Source organism: Hemiscyllium ocellatum, chromosome 3 (genome assembly GCF_020745735.1).
Source record: "Hemiscyllium ocellatum isolate sHemOce1 chromosome 3, sHemOce1.pat.X.cur, whole genome shotgun sequence".
Classification (NCBI taxonomy): Eukaryota; Metazoa; Chordata; class Chondrichthyes; order Orectolobiformes; family Hemiscylliidae; genus Hemiscyllium; species Hemiscyllium ocellatum.
The window spans coordinates 29074896-29088561 of NC_083403.1; the positions used below are offsets into that span (position 1 = coordinate 29074896).

Sequence of the window (13666 nt, forward strand, 5' to 3'; positions counted from 1 at the left end):
ACACTCTTCAAAACAAAATCCCAAACATTTTAGCAATTGTAGAGGCTGCTCCTGCCCTCTGGGTCCCCTTCTCTTACCTCACTTGCTGTCAAGCTTTCTTCCTCCTTAGTGTCTGCAGCTCAGCATCAATAATTCTGAGCCAGGGTTTTTAAAAAAAAAATTTCATTAATGTATTTATTATTAAAAATATCTTCATATGCATAGATAGTCGCTGAAGCAGTTCTGTTCTGCACTGTAGCATATGAAGAAACAAACTGATTCTATCCAGCAAACAAACCAAAAGCATCTCTTACCTTTACAAGATTACATTTACATATGTTTGAGGCATTGGGAGAGTCTGTTAATCTTCAGCAGAAAGACCTCAAACAGTGGTCCTTCCCCACTCTGCCATGGCGGCAGCTGCCCTGAGCTTTAGTGTGTACCTCAGCAAGTAGTCCTGGGCCTTGGAATGTGTCACTAGAGGGCAGGATCAACTTGTTGCTCTGGAAGATCAACAACTTTTCGGGCAGATCAAAGAGCGTTGTTCAGAGTTGATGGTCCTCCAGGTACAGTCGCTATTCGTCTAGGTGTGCGTCCCGGGTAACAGACCATAGAGCACAGAGTCCTGCATCACGGAGCTGCTCAGGATGAACCTCAACCTTGCTACGTCCCTGTTCAGTCTTCCTTTGGAAAGGCCCATCCCAGCAGGAGATGGGTGACAGTCTCTATCCCCTCGCAGCTGCTTCAAGGGCAGCGTGCAGTAGTGCACAGAGTCCGGGTGTACGTGAAGGATCTCACAGGTAGTGCCCTTCTCACCACCAGCCGAGCGCCCTCCTGGTGCTTGTTGGAAAGTTCTGGTGATGAGGCGTTCTGCCAAATGACTTTGACAGTCTGCTCAGGGAACTACATGACAGGATCCACCCTCTCCTTCTCCCTCAGGGTCTCGAGGACACTATGTGCTGACCACTTCCAGATTAATTTCAAAAATATTCGAGTAAAAGGTGAGGTCTGCAGATGCTGGAGATCAGAGCTGAAAATGTGTTGCTGGTTAAAGCACAGCAGGTCAGGCAGCATCCAAGGAACAGGAAATTCGACGTTTCGGGCCAGAGCCCTTCATCGGGAATCCTGATGAAGGGCTCTGGCCCGAAACGTCGAATTTTCTGTTCCTTGGATGCTGCCTGACCTGCTGTGCTTTAACCAGCAACACATTTTCAGCGCTAATTTCAAAAATATACCTTGTCACAAAAGCAGTTTGGCTCTGTACAGTCACATATCAAGGAAATAAACAAAACATTGGACTTTGATTTTATCCAAAATACCGAAATACCAGATGGCCTCCTTCTTTAGAGACCGCAATTTCCCTTCCCACGTGGTTAAAGATGCTCTCCAATGCATCTCATCCACATCCCGTACCTCCGCCCTCAGACCCCACCCCTCCAACCGTAACAAAGACAGAACCCCCCTGGTGCTCACCTTCCACCCTACAAACCTTTGCATAAACCAAATCATCCGCCGACATTTCCGCCACTTCCAAATGGACCCCACTACCAGGGATATATTTCCCTCCCCACCCCTTTCTGCCTTCCACAAAGATTGTTCCCTCTGTGACTATCTAGTTAGGTCCACGCCCCCCAACAACCCACCCTCCCATCCTGGCACCTTCCACTGCCACCGCAGGAATTGCAAAACCTGCGCCCACACCTCCTCCCTCACCTCCATCCAATGCCCTAAAGGAGCCTTCCACATCCATCAAAATTTTACCTGCGCATCCACCAATATCATTTATTGTATCCATTGCTCCCGATGCGGTCTCCTCTACATTGGGGAGACTGGACGCCTCCTAGCAGAGCGCTTTAGGGAACATCTCCGAGACACCCGCACCAATCAACCACACCACCCTGTGGCCCAACATTTCAACTCCCCCTCCCACTCTGCTGAGAACATGGAGGTCCTGGGCCTCCTTCACCGCTGCTCCCTCACCACCAGATGCCTGGAGGAAGAACGCCTCATCTTCTACCTCGGAACACTTCAACCCCAGGGCAGCAATGTGGACTTCAATACTTTCCTCATTTTCCCCTTCCTCCACCTCACCCCAGTTCCAAACTTCCAACTCAGCACTGTCCCCATGACTTGTCCTACCTACCTATCTTTTTTTCCACCTATCCACTCCACCCTCATCCCTGATCTATCACCTCCATCCCCACCCCCACTCACCTATTGTACTCTATGCTACTTTCTCCCCACCCCCACCGTCCTCTCATTTATCTCTCCACCCTTCAGGCACTCTGCCTGTTTTCCTGATGAAGGGCTTTTGCCCGAAACATCGATTTTACTGCTCCTCTGATGCTGCCTGAACTGCTGTGCTCTTCCAGCACCACTAATCCAAAATACCAAAGACCTGTCTTACACACACCGTACTAATATTTACAAATTTTTGAGGCATTGGGAGGGTCAGAAAACTGAACGGACCTCCATTTATCTTCATCAGGTCCACCTTGGACAGTGGTCTTTCCCCACTATGCCTTGGCGGCAGCTACCCCAGACTTTGAATTCCTCAGTGCATAGTCCTGGGTCTTGGTATGTGCTGGTCTGCAACACTCGGGAAGGGTCAACTCCTTGTTCTGGAAGACAAACCAGTTTCGGGTGGACCAAAGAGAGTCTCTCACCGAGTCTCCCTCCTCCAGGTGCAGTCGGTGTTTATCTTGGTGTGTGTCCCAGGAAACAGAACGTAGAGCCTGCATCGTGGAACTGCTTGGGAATGAACCTTGACACAAACCAAGTGTTGAGTTCCTGCAGCTACATCACTTCCCGCAAGCATCCCAAAGCTGACACGTAACAGCACTTCACTCCCCTACCATCCCTAATGTGTGTGCGTGGGTTAATGAATCAGCAATTAACTAATTTATAATTAAAATAGCCTTGACTTTCCTAAATACCGGCACTGCCAGTAAGCTTTACAATACTGATCAGACAAGGCAACACTTATAATGTTGTTTAAACTGAGTTTCTAATAAAACCCATGATTGATTTATCTGCCCCTTTTGTTGTGTAGAATTGGACAACAAATGCTGGAGGCTGTGCTTTGTAAAAAAAAAAGTGTAGCATTAAAAACCCACCTCCTCTCTCAGCACTCTACTTAAACCGCACTTAAAGTATCTCTTTAAAAACACCAAATTCCCAAATGGACTCCCTCTGCTGCTGCCCCACTCACATGAAGCTTCCCTCCAACTCTGACCTTGCTTCCTTACTGACTCTGTCTTCTCTTCTTGCAGAGCTGTGATGGGGGTCTCCCTAGCTCAGCTTCCTGCTGCAGTCATCACCACTTATCCAGCTCCCTGTCAGCTCACCATCGGTCTCTCAGGGGAAATTTAGGAGGTGTGGGGGAAAAAAAGGTTGCTGTTGCCAGCAATGCCCAGATGTTGTGAGTGAATTAAGAAAGCTCCCTGTAACTAACCTAAAGGCAGACAGTGTTTTTGCTGCAAAGTCAGAGCTTTGACCTTACCCAGCAGAAACCACATTTAGTCGTAGAGACATAGACACGTACAGCATGGAAACAGATGCTTCGGTCGAACCCATCCATGCCGACCAGATATCCAAACCCGATCTAGTCCTACCTGCCAGCACCCAGCCCATATCCCTCCAAACCCTTCCTATTCATATACCCAACATCTGTCAATCGGCTTTATTGCTCCAGAGCAGGATTTGACAGCAGCTGCTTTATTGGGGTTGGAAATCTCGTTGTTGGGGTTAATTAAGGATGTTATTTCTAACCCTTTCTTTCTGCTTTCAGACCACGGACAAGATGCGAGTTGCTGTGATTGGAGCCGGTGTAGTGGGGCTGTCTACTGCTGTGTGCATCGCAGAGTCTATTCCAGACTGCTCTGTTACTGTGATCGCAGAGAAGTTCTCCCCTTACACAACTAGTGATGTCGCTGCAGGAATCCTCAGCCCACACTTCTCCCGAGGTGAGTCGGCAACGAATGAACTCGCCCCACGTTTGGTTTGATTTAAAGGCGAGGAAACAGCAGCAAGAATGTGTTACATTCCTGGAATAAACCAAATGACCTTGCAAAGATTTGCAATTTTGGGATTAAGAGCCTGCATTTATATAGTGACCGACACATTTCTGAAAGTGCTTTCAGGCAATGCAGTGCATATGGGGTATAGTCACATGTAATAGCAGTCTCCCACCGTACCACCACGTGATAAAGACCAAATAGCATCTTGCACATGAAAATCATCTCGAGGCAGTTAAAAAAGAAAAAAATCCGATATTGTTGACAGTGACTTGGTGGTTAGCACTACTGCCTCACAGTGCCAGGGACCCGGGTTCAATTCCCCTCTCAGCTGACTGACTATGTGGAGTTTACATGTTCTCCCCGTGTCTGCATGGGTTTACTCCAGTTTTCTCCGACAGTCCGAAGAAGTGCAGGTTAAGTCGATTGCCCTGGAATGTCCAGGGATGTGCAGATTAGATGGATCAGCCATGGCAAATGTAGGATGGAGTGGTCTGGGTGGTGTGCTCTTCGAAGGGTCCGTGTAGACTCAATGGACCGAATGGCCTGTCTCCATACTGTAGGGACTCTATTATTCTATGAACTAGTGAGCTACAGTGTAGGAGACCACTTGTGCTGAGGTAGGTTTTAAAGAATACCTCGAAGAAGGAAAGATGTTTAGGGAAGGAATTTTCAACCTTAGTTTCCAGGCAGCATAATATTAAACAGAAGAGGGTGCAGCAAGAGTATACACTAATTCCAATAAAAGGCCAGAACAGTTGGAGCACTGAGGTATGATGGTCCTATACCTAAAGGAAGTTACAGGGACAGGGAGGATATGACCACAGATAGATGAGAAGCCAGGTTTGGGCTGTTAAAATGAGAGATCTTGCTAGAACTAAGAGCTGTTGTGGCCAGCAATCGTACAAGTGAAGGGTCCTCGGTGTGTGTTAGGATATGGACAGTAGAAGATTACATAAACTGAAATTAGTTAGTAAATGAGAAAGTAGCCAGGAGAGAATTGGATTAGTCAAATCTGGAGAAGCAAGAAAGAGCATTTCAGCAGCAAGACAGGACAAACCACAGAGGGCAAGAGCCAAATGATGGAGGTTATCACAAGTTAGTCAAAGGTATGGGAAAGCACTGCGGGTCAGGAATGTGGCCTGATGAGGGGCTTATGCCCAAAATGTCGATTCTCCTGTCCCTCAGATGCTGCCTTACCTGCTGTGCTTCCCCAGCACCACACTTGTCGACTCTCATCTCCAGCATCTGCAGTCCTCACTTTCTCCTCCGTTATCACAACTATCACTCCTCCACAACAGATGGTGGAACTCTGGAATAAAAATTGAAAATACTAGAGAAACTCAGCAGGTCTAGAGGTATCTATGGAGAGAAAAACAGAATTAATGTTTCAAGTCTGATATAAGTCATCTTCAGAACTGAAAGAAACTGGAAATTGGTGGTTTTTAGGCTGTGGACAAAGGGGGAGGAGGAGTGAGTGAAACAAATGGTGAGGGCAAAGGGCCAAGGGAATGCTCTCCTTCACCACCAGTAACACTCCCTTTGTCACCACCACTGTGCCACCATCAGCCCTGCCCTCCTTTCCCCTGTCCTGGCATCGCAGCTTTTTAATTAAACAGAAACTTGGGGGAAAGCTGAGACAATAAATGTGATGCTGGAAAAGCACAGCAGGTCTGACAGCATCCGAGGAGCAGGAATGTCAACGTTTCAGGCCGAAACCCTTTGTCAGGACTGGGGAGGGGGAGGGGAGCCCCGTAGACTTTCCTATTCCTCGGATGGTGCCTGACCCGCTGTACTCTTCCAAATTCACATCTGTTGCTTCTGACTCCAGCAACTGCAGTCCTTTCTGTCTCCTTGGGGCTTATCTGTTCCTTGGAGCAGTTTCCATGGCAACGCCATGACCAAGCAAAGTCCACCTGCCAATCAGCCTACACACTTTTTCTCATTTCGCATAGATTAGTGTTCCCTTTGAAATTTGGCATTCTTGCTTCAGTCCTGATGAGTGCAAATTTAAAAAAAGCTGTTTCAGCAGAGGCAGCCTGTCTCTTTATTTTAGCTAAACTCAAATTGTGTATGAAAATGGGACTATTTGTATAACTTGAATATTTTTGTGAACACCTTGGAAGGCTTATGTCGGTGATAGTTAAATTTTGTTACCTTTCTGTGCATTAATGGATATGGATGTCTGCTGGTGATTTTAAAATGGCTTGGTTTTTACTGCTTCTTATTTTTACACGTCTCCTATCTGTTTCAAATCAGAGACACCAATTGAACGTCAGAAACGCTGGTTTGATGATACATTTGCTCACCTCTTCTCAATCGCACAGTCCGAGGAGGCATCGGAAGTAGGTGTGCAGTTCCTGTCTGGGTAAGGAGACAACTTTCATTTCTTATTGTATCTTAAAATGACAAGTGTTTTTTAAAAAAAAAATAAGATATTATCTATTTAGCACTCTGCACATCTCTGATCTATCAGTACCATTTGATGGGTCTTCATCTTCTAACTAAGACATTAAACCCAGATCTGTCTGAATTTTCATAGAATCCTACAGCACACAGCTCTGTCCAGTGGCTTTGCATGCTCTTTCTAAGAGCTTCTCAATTACCTTTATTTCCCTGTTCTTTTTTAATTTCAACAATATACTTTATTCATTTAAAAAATCTCTTTGTATACATTGTCACAAATGCAGTTCAGTTTTGTACAGTAGCATACCAAGTAAACAAAGCCAAAGTCAAACTTGAGTTTGACTATCTCAATGAACCAAAAGCCCCTCTAACACATATGAGATTATATTTTATACAGTGCATTGAAACACGAGGAGGGTCCAATAACTGAATGGATTAACCTTCAGCAGGTCAACCTCAGACTGTGGCCTTCCCCCACTGTGTCTTGGCACCAGCTGCCCCAAGCTTTAGTATGTCCCTCATCACGTAGTCCTGGACCTTGGAATGTGCCAGTCTGCAACACTTAGGGTCAGCTCCTTGCTATCGAACATAACTTTTGGGCTGTTCAAAGAGAGTCTCTCAGAGTTGATGGTCCCCCAGGCATTGTCCATGTTTGCCTGCTGTTTCGATTGAGCTATCCAGTAATCTTCTGAAAGTTTGAATTGGATCTGCTTCCACCAATCTTTCAGGCAGTGCATTCTGGGTAATAATAACTTGCTGTGAAAAAACCCCACCTTTTTCTCTTTCCCTCCCCTGAATCTTTTGCCAATTTTCCTCAATCTTTATAGCCTGGGTTCTGACCCATCTGCCCGTGAGAACACATTTTTCCATAAATACTCTGCCAATTCTCCCAAGACTAATGAGTAGAACAACATCAGAGAGCTCTCTCTCTTTTTCTCTCTCTCTTTTTCTCTCTCTCTTTTTCTCTCTCTCTCTCTTTTCCTCTCTCTTTTCTTCTCTCTTTTCCACTCTCTCTTTTTCTCTCTCTCTTTCTCTCTCTCTCTTTCTCTCTCTCTCTCTTTCTTCCTTCCTTCCTTCATGTATGTATGTATGTATCATTGTAAGGGGATGTCAAGAATTTATTGCAGCATCAAATAGAGCTGGTGAGTGACAGTAATCAAAACAGGCAGGTCCTAATTGAGTTTGTATAGAGCAGCAGCATAGGGATAGAATGAGGAAAAAAAATTAAGAAATCAAAAGATTGATGATCATGAATGATTGGGCAGGCCTAGGGGAACAATGTCAGAAGCTGTATTAGTATCAGAGCAAAGGAAAAGAAAGCTGCACTTCCCATATCAGATGTGAGATTGTTTGTTGGAGGCAGCATTGTGTCTGAGGGTAGAGCTGTAAGGCAGGAAGATGAATTGCACTGAAAGGTATGCAGGACCAGAAAGGTGATTATTATTGTGAAAATCTAATGTTACAATTCATGGGTTTTACAGCTGAAACATTTGACTTTAGGAATCCAATTTGAAGTGTTGTCAAGCTGAAAAACTGGGAAACAAATTCAAAGTGAAAATCAACATTAGGTCCAGTTCAAAATGCGAATCTGAATGTGTTGCTGGGATGGTGATGGAAGTTAGTCAGATCCAGGGTTCTGAAGAAAGTGAGGACTGTAGATGCTGGAGATCAGTGCTGAAAAGTATGGCACTGAAAAAGCACAGCAAGTCAGGCAGCATCCGAGGAGCAGGGAGTTGATGCTTTGGGCATAAGCCCTTCATCAGGGTTCTGATAGCTTGAGCTCAGAGATGTCCTTCAGGTAGACTAACAGAAAAAAATGCTGTTGAGGTTGGTGTACAAACAGGAGAGATTTAAATTGTTCATGTAAGTTTGCGAGATCGCACATAAATTGTGAAGGGGACTGGTCAACCTGTCACTGATCCAATAAAGTTACAATTACCTTTACTAGAGATATAGGTTATTCTTTGACCCCAGCATGTTTCGTTAGATTAGATTACTTAGTGTGGAAACAGGCCCTTTGACCCAACAAGTCCACACCGACTCGCCGAAGTGCACCCACCCAGACCCATTCCCCTACATTTACCCCTTACCTAACACTACGGGCAATTTAGCATGGCCAATTCACCTGACCTGCACATTTTTGGACTGTGGGAGGAAATCGGAGCACCCGAAGGAAACCCACACAGACACGGGGAGAATGTGCAAACTCCACATAGTCAGTCGCCTGAGGCAGGAATTGAACCCGGGTCTTTGATGCTGTGAGGCAGCGGTCCCATAAAAGGGCATGTATTGCGCTGTCAAAGTCTAGGTTGTATTGCTCTAATGTCCTTTATGAGCCAAGCATTTCCATAAAGGGCCTGTACTGCGCTGTAATGTTCTAAGTTCTATGTGTCTAACTTACTTTATTAGCAGAGCGGTTCCATCAAGCTCTGTAGTGTGCTGTAATGTCATAGAACATAGAACATTACAGTGCAGTACAGGTCCTTCGGCCCTCGATGACTGCACACACATGCACACTCCAGACACACACGCGCGCACACACAAAATTGTGCATGCATGCTCACGTGCACACACAGTGCTCTCGCACGTACATGGCGCGCTGTCACACATGCAGGTTTGATCGCACCCAGATATGCTCTCACACACTCGGTGTGCTCTCATATATTATGGTGAGCTTGTCTGAGGCACTACTCCCTCGATGTTGCGCCGCCCTGTCATACTAATCTGCAGCCCATCCCACCTACACTATTCCCTGTACATCCATTTGCCTGTCCAATGACGACTTAAATATACTTAAACTTGGTGAATCTACTACCAATGCAGGCAAAGCATTCCATACCCTTACTACTCTGAGTAAAGAAACTACCTCTGACATGATAGGTCTTATATCTATCTCCCCTCACTTTAAAGTTGTGTCCCCTCGTGTTTGCCGTCCCCATACTTGGAAAAGGGCTCTCCCTGCCCACCCTATCTAACCCTCAGGTTATCTTGTATGTCTCTATTGAGTCACCTCTCAACCTTCTCTCTAACGAGAACAGCCTCAAGACCCTCAGCCTTTCCTCGTAAGACATTCCTTCCATACCAGGCAATGTCCTAGTAAATCTCCACTGCACCCTTTCCAAAGCTTCCACATCCTTCTTATAATGCAGTGACCAGAACTGTACACAATACTCCAAGTGTGGCCGTACCAGAGCTTTCTACAGCTGCAGCACAACCTCCTGGTTCTGGAACTCAATCCCTCTATTAATAAAGGCCAAAACACTATGTCTTCTTAACAACCCTGTCAGTCTGGGTGGCAACTTTCAGGGATCTGTGTACATGTTGTTCAGAAGAATGAATAATGGCGTGAATTAATGGTGTGAGGGTGAGAAGAGATGTCAGGGTGGACTCTGACATCGTATACACCTCTGTGATCCAGGCAGGGACCTGTGTCTCAAGGATGGAAGCTTCTTGCTGCAGAACAGAGGCCCTGAACTGGCCCATCCACAGACATGAGCAATCCGCGTCAGCGGTAGGAACTACTTCATGCCTGTGGGGTCTTCCTGTGATTAAATCCGGAACAAACAATGTTGGTGACTATTGTACCCTCACTTCTGGCCGTGCTGTGTGTTAGCAAATATGTCGGGCAGTTAATGAACTGTACCAACTCCATAACTGGTTTCCCACATTGTTATGTTGTCTGGGGGTTTAGAGACCTGAACCAGGTCTTGGTGACTAGCCTTTTTTTATTCAACAATGTACATCTTAAACAGAGTAGAGAGAGAGAGAGCGCCACACCTGAGTGTCTTGGAGTCAGTCTTTTTATTAAAATTTATTCATAGGATGTGGATCCAGTATTTATTGCCCATCCCTATTTGTCCTTGAGAAGGTGATGTTGAGCTGCAGTCTACGTGGTGTAGGTACACCCACAGTGCTGATGGATTAGATTAGATTACTTACAGTGTGGAAACCAGCCCTTTGGCCCAACAAGTCCACACCAACCCTCCGAAGAGCAACCTACCCAGACTCATCCCCCTACGTTTACCCCTGTTAGGGAAGGAATTCCAGGATTTTGATCCAGCAACAGTGAAGGAACGGTGATGGAAGGTGGTTTGGAAGGTGCTGTCTTGAGCCATGTAGACACGGACCAGGGAGCCAGGAGATGAGTTACTCACCTTTGACCTGGTCTTTTAGTTTCTTTGCCCACATCATTGTTATTGATTGTAAATAATTGTAGCCCCAGCATGGATCCCTGTGGCCATTGGGTGATAGTTACTGTATTTAATTCCTCCTCTCCCTTTCCTGTTAATTATTTAGTAATTTTGAAATGCAGGGGCAAAATAAGTTTATGGTGCTGGAGAAAACAAAAACAGGAAATGCTGGAGAATTTCTCACAGCATCTGTGAAGAGAAAGCCTTGTTAACATTTTGGGTCAAGTGAGTCTATTTCAAAACTGGAATAAGCTGGGATAAGGTGTTATTTATGCTAATAACAGGGTTGGGGCTGGGGGTCAGGAGTGAGTGGATAGGTGGAGATGAAGCCCAGAGAGAGGGAGAGATCCAGATGCAGTCGGTTGTCAGGGTCAGAATCATATCTTCCCCGATTTGTTCAGCTCTGTATGTTCCACAACATAGAGCTGACCCATCTTCAAGACTGTCACCCCACAGATAGTTTCCCAGAATCAGTCTTCATTTGTCAGGGCAGATGCAAAGTTACGTGTGTGTAACGCACTCCACAGTTAACTGCACCTGGCTTGACTGCACACACATGCACACCCCAGACATGCACATACCCGAGAGCACACACAAAATTGTGCATGAATGCTCACGTGCATACACAGTGCTCTCACACTCACATGGCGCGCTGTCACACATGCAGGTTCGATCGCACCCAGACCTGCTCTCTCACACTCGGTGTGTTCTAATACATATGGTGAGCTTGTCTGAGGCACTACTCCTTCCATACACCATTGATATAGTGTAAAGCTCTGTAAAACAGTAAACATTGTTAACTTTGCCACCTTCCTACCAAATGCAGAGACAATACAAAACAAAGGGTACCGTTCTGAAGAGGGTGCAGGAGCAGTGGCACCCTATGTAAATGCGTGTAAATCGTTGAAGATGATGGGACAGTTTGAGAATGATGAATAAGGTATACAGAAACCAGGGCTGTACTGATAGAGGTGAGAATGGTTCCAGGGGCGAGTAACTTCAGTTACTGAGATGTGAAAAGACAAAGGACAACCTCTATTTCATGGAAGAGTTGAGAACCAAAGGGCACCGATTTAAATTAATTGTCAAAAGAAACAATGTCAGAGTGAGGAGAAACCTTTCTACACAGTGAGTGGTTAGGATTGGCAGTGCAGTGCCTGAGGGTGTGGTGGGGATAGGGTCGACTGAGATCTCAAAGAGAATTGGATCATTATCTGAAAAGGAAAATTTACTTATTACAGGGAAGGTCCACAAACTGAGTTACTCCTCCAGAGGGCCAGCACAGACAAAATGTAGGCCAAATGGCTAGTCCTATGTGCCATAACCATTCTCTGACTCTCTTAGAAAAGCCTTCCAATAATCTCATGGACCAGTAGGTGCTGGCAATGGGAAGTGTCGACTATTTAAAATATTTATTTTCACAAATTTTGATATTAAAAGCCACATTTAAACTTGGAAAATCTCTGCTTCAAATACGACACTAACTTACATCTATATCTTATCTTTAACTTAGTAAAATATCCCAAGATGTGTCACTGGATAAATTTTCACTCAAAACATGTTGCCTCACATGAGTAACAAATATGATTGGTCGCGAGATTTAGAAATGTCAAGGTAAATAAAATATTATGTTGCTGTTCTGAATAATTAAATGTTTTCTTTCTATGCTTTTCTAGATGGGAGATCTTTAAAGAAGCTCCGATAGAGCCTATCCCATACTGGTCTGACTCTGTGCTGGCGTTCCGGACTATGAATAATTCTGAGCTGAAGAGGTTTCCACAGGCTACATTCGGCTGGATGTACACGACCTTGCTTTGCGAATGTACCTCCTACTTACCTTGGTTGGAGAAACGGTAAGGCTTTTGACACCAATATGGGAAGTCCCGTTCTGCCGTATCCATTGTGGTTCAGTTGATTGTATTCTTGTCTCTGAGCCGGAAGGGAGCCAGGTCCTGGTTCCACTCCAGAATTTGGGAATCAAAAATCAAAGCTGGTCCTCCCGTGGAGTACTGCTGTCTTTTAGATATGATGTTAAACCACAGACTTGCCTGCTGCTAATGCTGGACAGAAAGGATTGCATGACAGTATTTTGATCCATAGAATCCCTACAGTGTGGGAGCAGGTCATTTGGCCCATTGTTGAACCTCCAAAGAGCATCCCATCCAAACTCTATTCCTGCGTTTCCCATGGCTAATCCACCTAGCCAATACATCCCTGGATGCAATGGGTAATTTAGCACAGCCAATCCAGCTAGCCTTCACATCCTTGGATTGTGGGAGGAAACCAGAACACCTGAGGTAACCCACACAGACACTGGGAGAATGTGCAAACTCAACACAGATCATTGCCCGAGGTTGGAATTGAACCAGAGTCCCTGGTACTGTGAGGCAGCAGTGCTCACCACTGAGTCACCACACTGCTCAAAGGAGAGAAGGAGGCTGACATTATCCCTCAGACAAAAACAAGCCAGATTATCTTGGTATTCCCAAATTACTGTTTAGGGGAGTTTGATGTGTACAATTTGGCAACACATTTCTGACATTACACCTCACTGACTGTACAATGCTTTTAGGTATCTGGTAATTGTAATATTAGGGCAAGCCCTGCTTTCTGTATGCAGCTGTGAAGAGGGGTCACTGAACCCGAAACGTTAACTCTGATTTCTGTCCGTAAATGCTGCCAGACCTGCAGTGTTTTTCTGTTTATGTTTCTGATTTCCAGCATCCACAGTTCTTTTGGGTTTTTCTTTTTGCTGTACTGCATTGGTCGAGTTTTGATGGTGGATTGGAGTTCTGGGAAAACATGCTGCAATGAATAGGACAGGCAAACCTGCATGTAATGTGGGACACACGTTCACCAACATTGCTGCACTTGCAAAACATAACTAGGCTGAAAACTTTAACTTTCAGATGATCCTCTTTGGGAGATTAAATCTATAGTGTCTCTGATATTTGTGTAAAGTCATTGCTGTGATGATTTCTCCAATTAATTGGACTTTCTCATTGTCTTGCTGCATGACATTGATTCAGCATTCTTTATGGTATGGTATAGTGTTGTAGATGTTCTTTCTAATTC

At 45.2% G+C, this 13666-nt stretch overlaps 1 protein-coding gene across 1 annotated transcript in view; it reads left to right on the top strand.

Moving 5' to 3' along the window:
• The first annotated feature begins 3781 nt into the window (after positions 1 to 3781).
• Positions 3782 to 13666, top strand: part of LOC132835181 (D-aspartate oxidase-like) — a 43306-nt gene continuing 33421 nt past the window's right edge. Inside the window, exons 1-3 of the mRNA XM_060854540.1 lie at positions 3782 to 3944; positions 6255 to 6363; positions 12268 to 12444. Coding sequence (XP_060710523.1) covers positions 3782 to 3944; positions 6255 to 6363; positions 12268 to 12444 — 449 coding nt within the window. The remainder of the gene's footprint in view (positions 3945 to 6254; positions 6364 to 12267; positions 12445 to 13666) is intronic.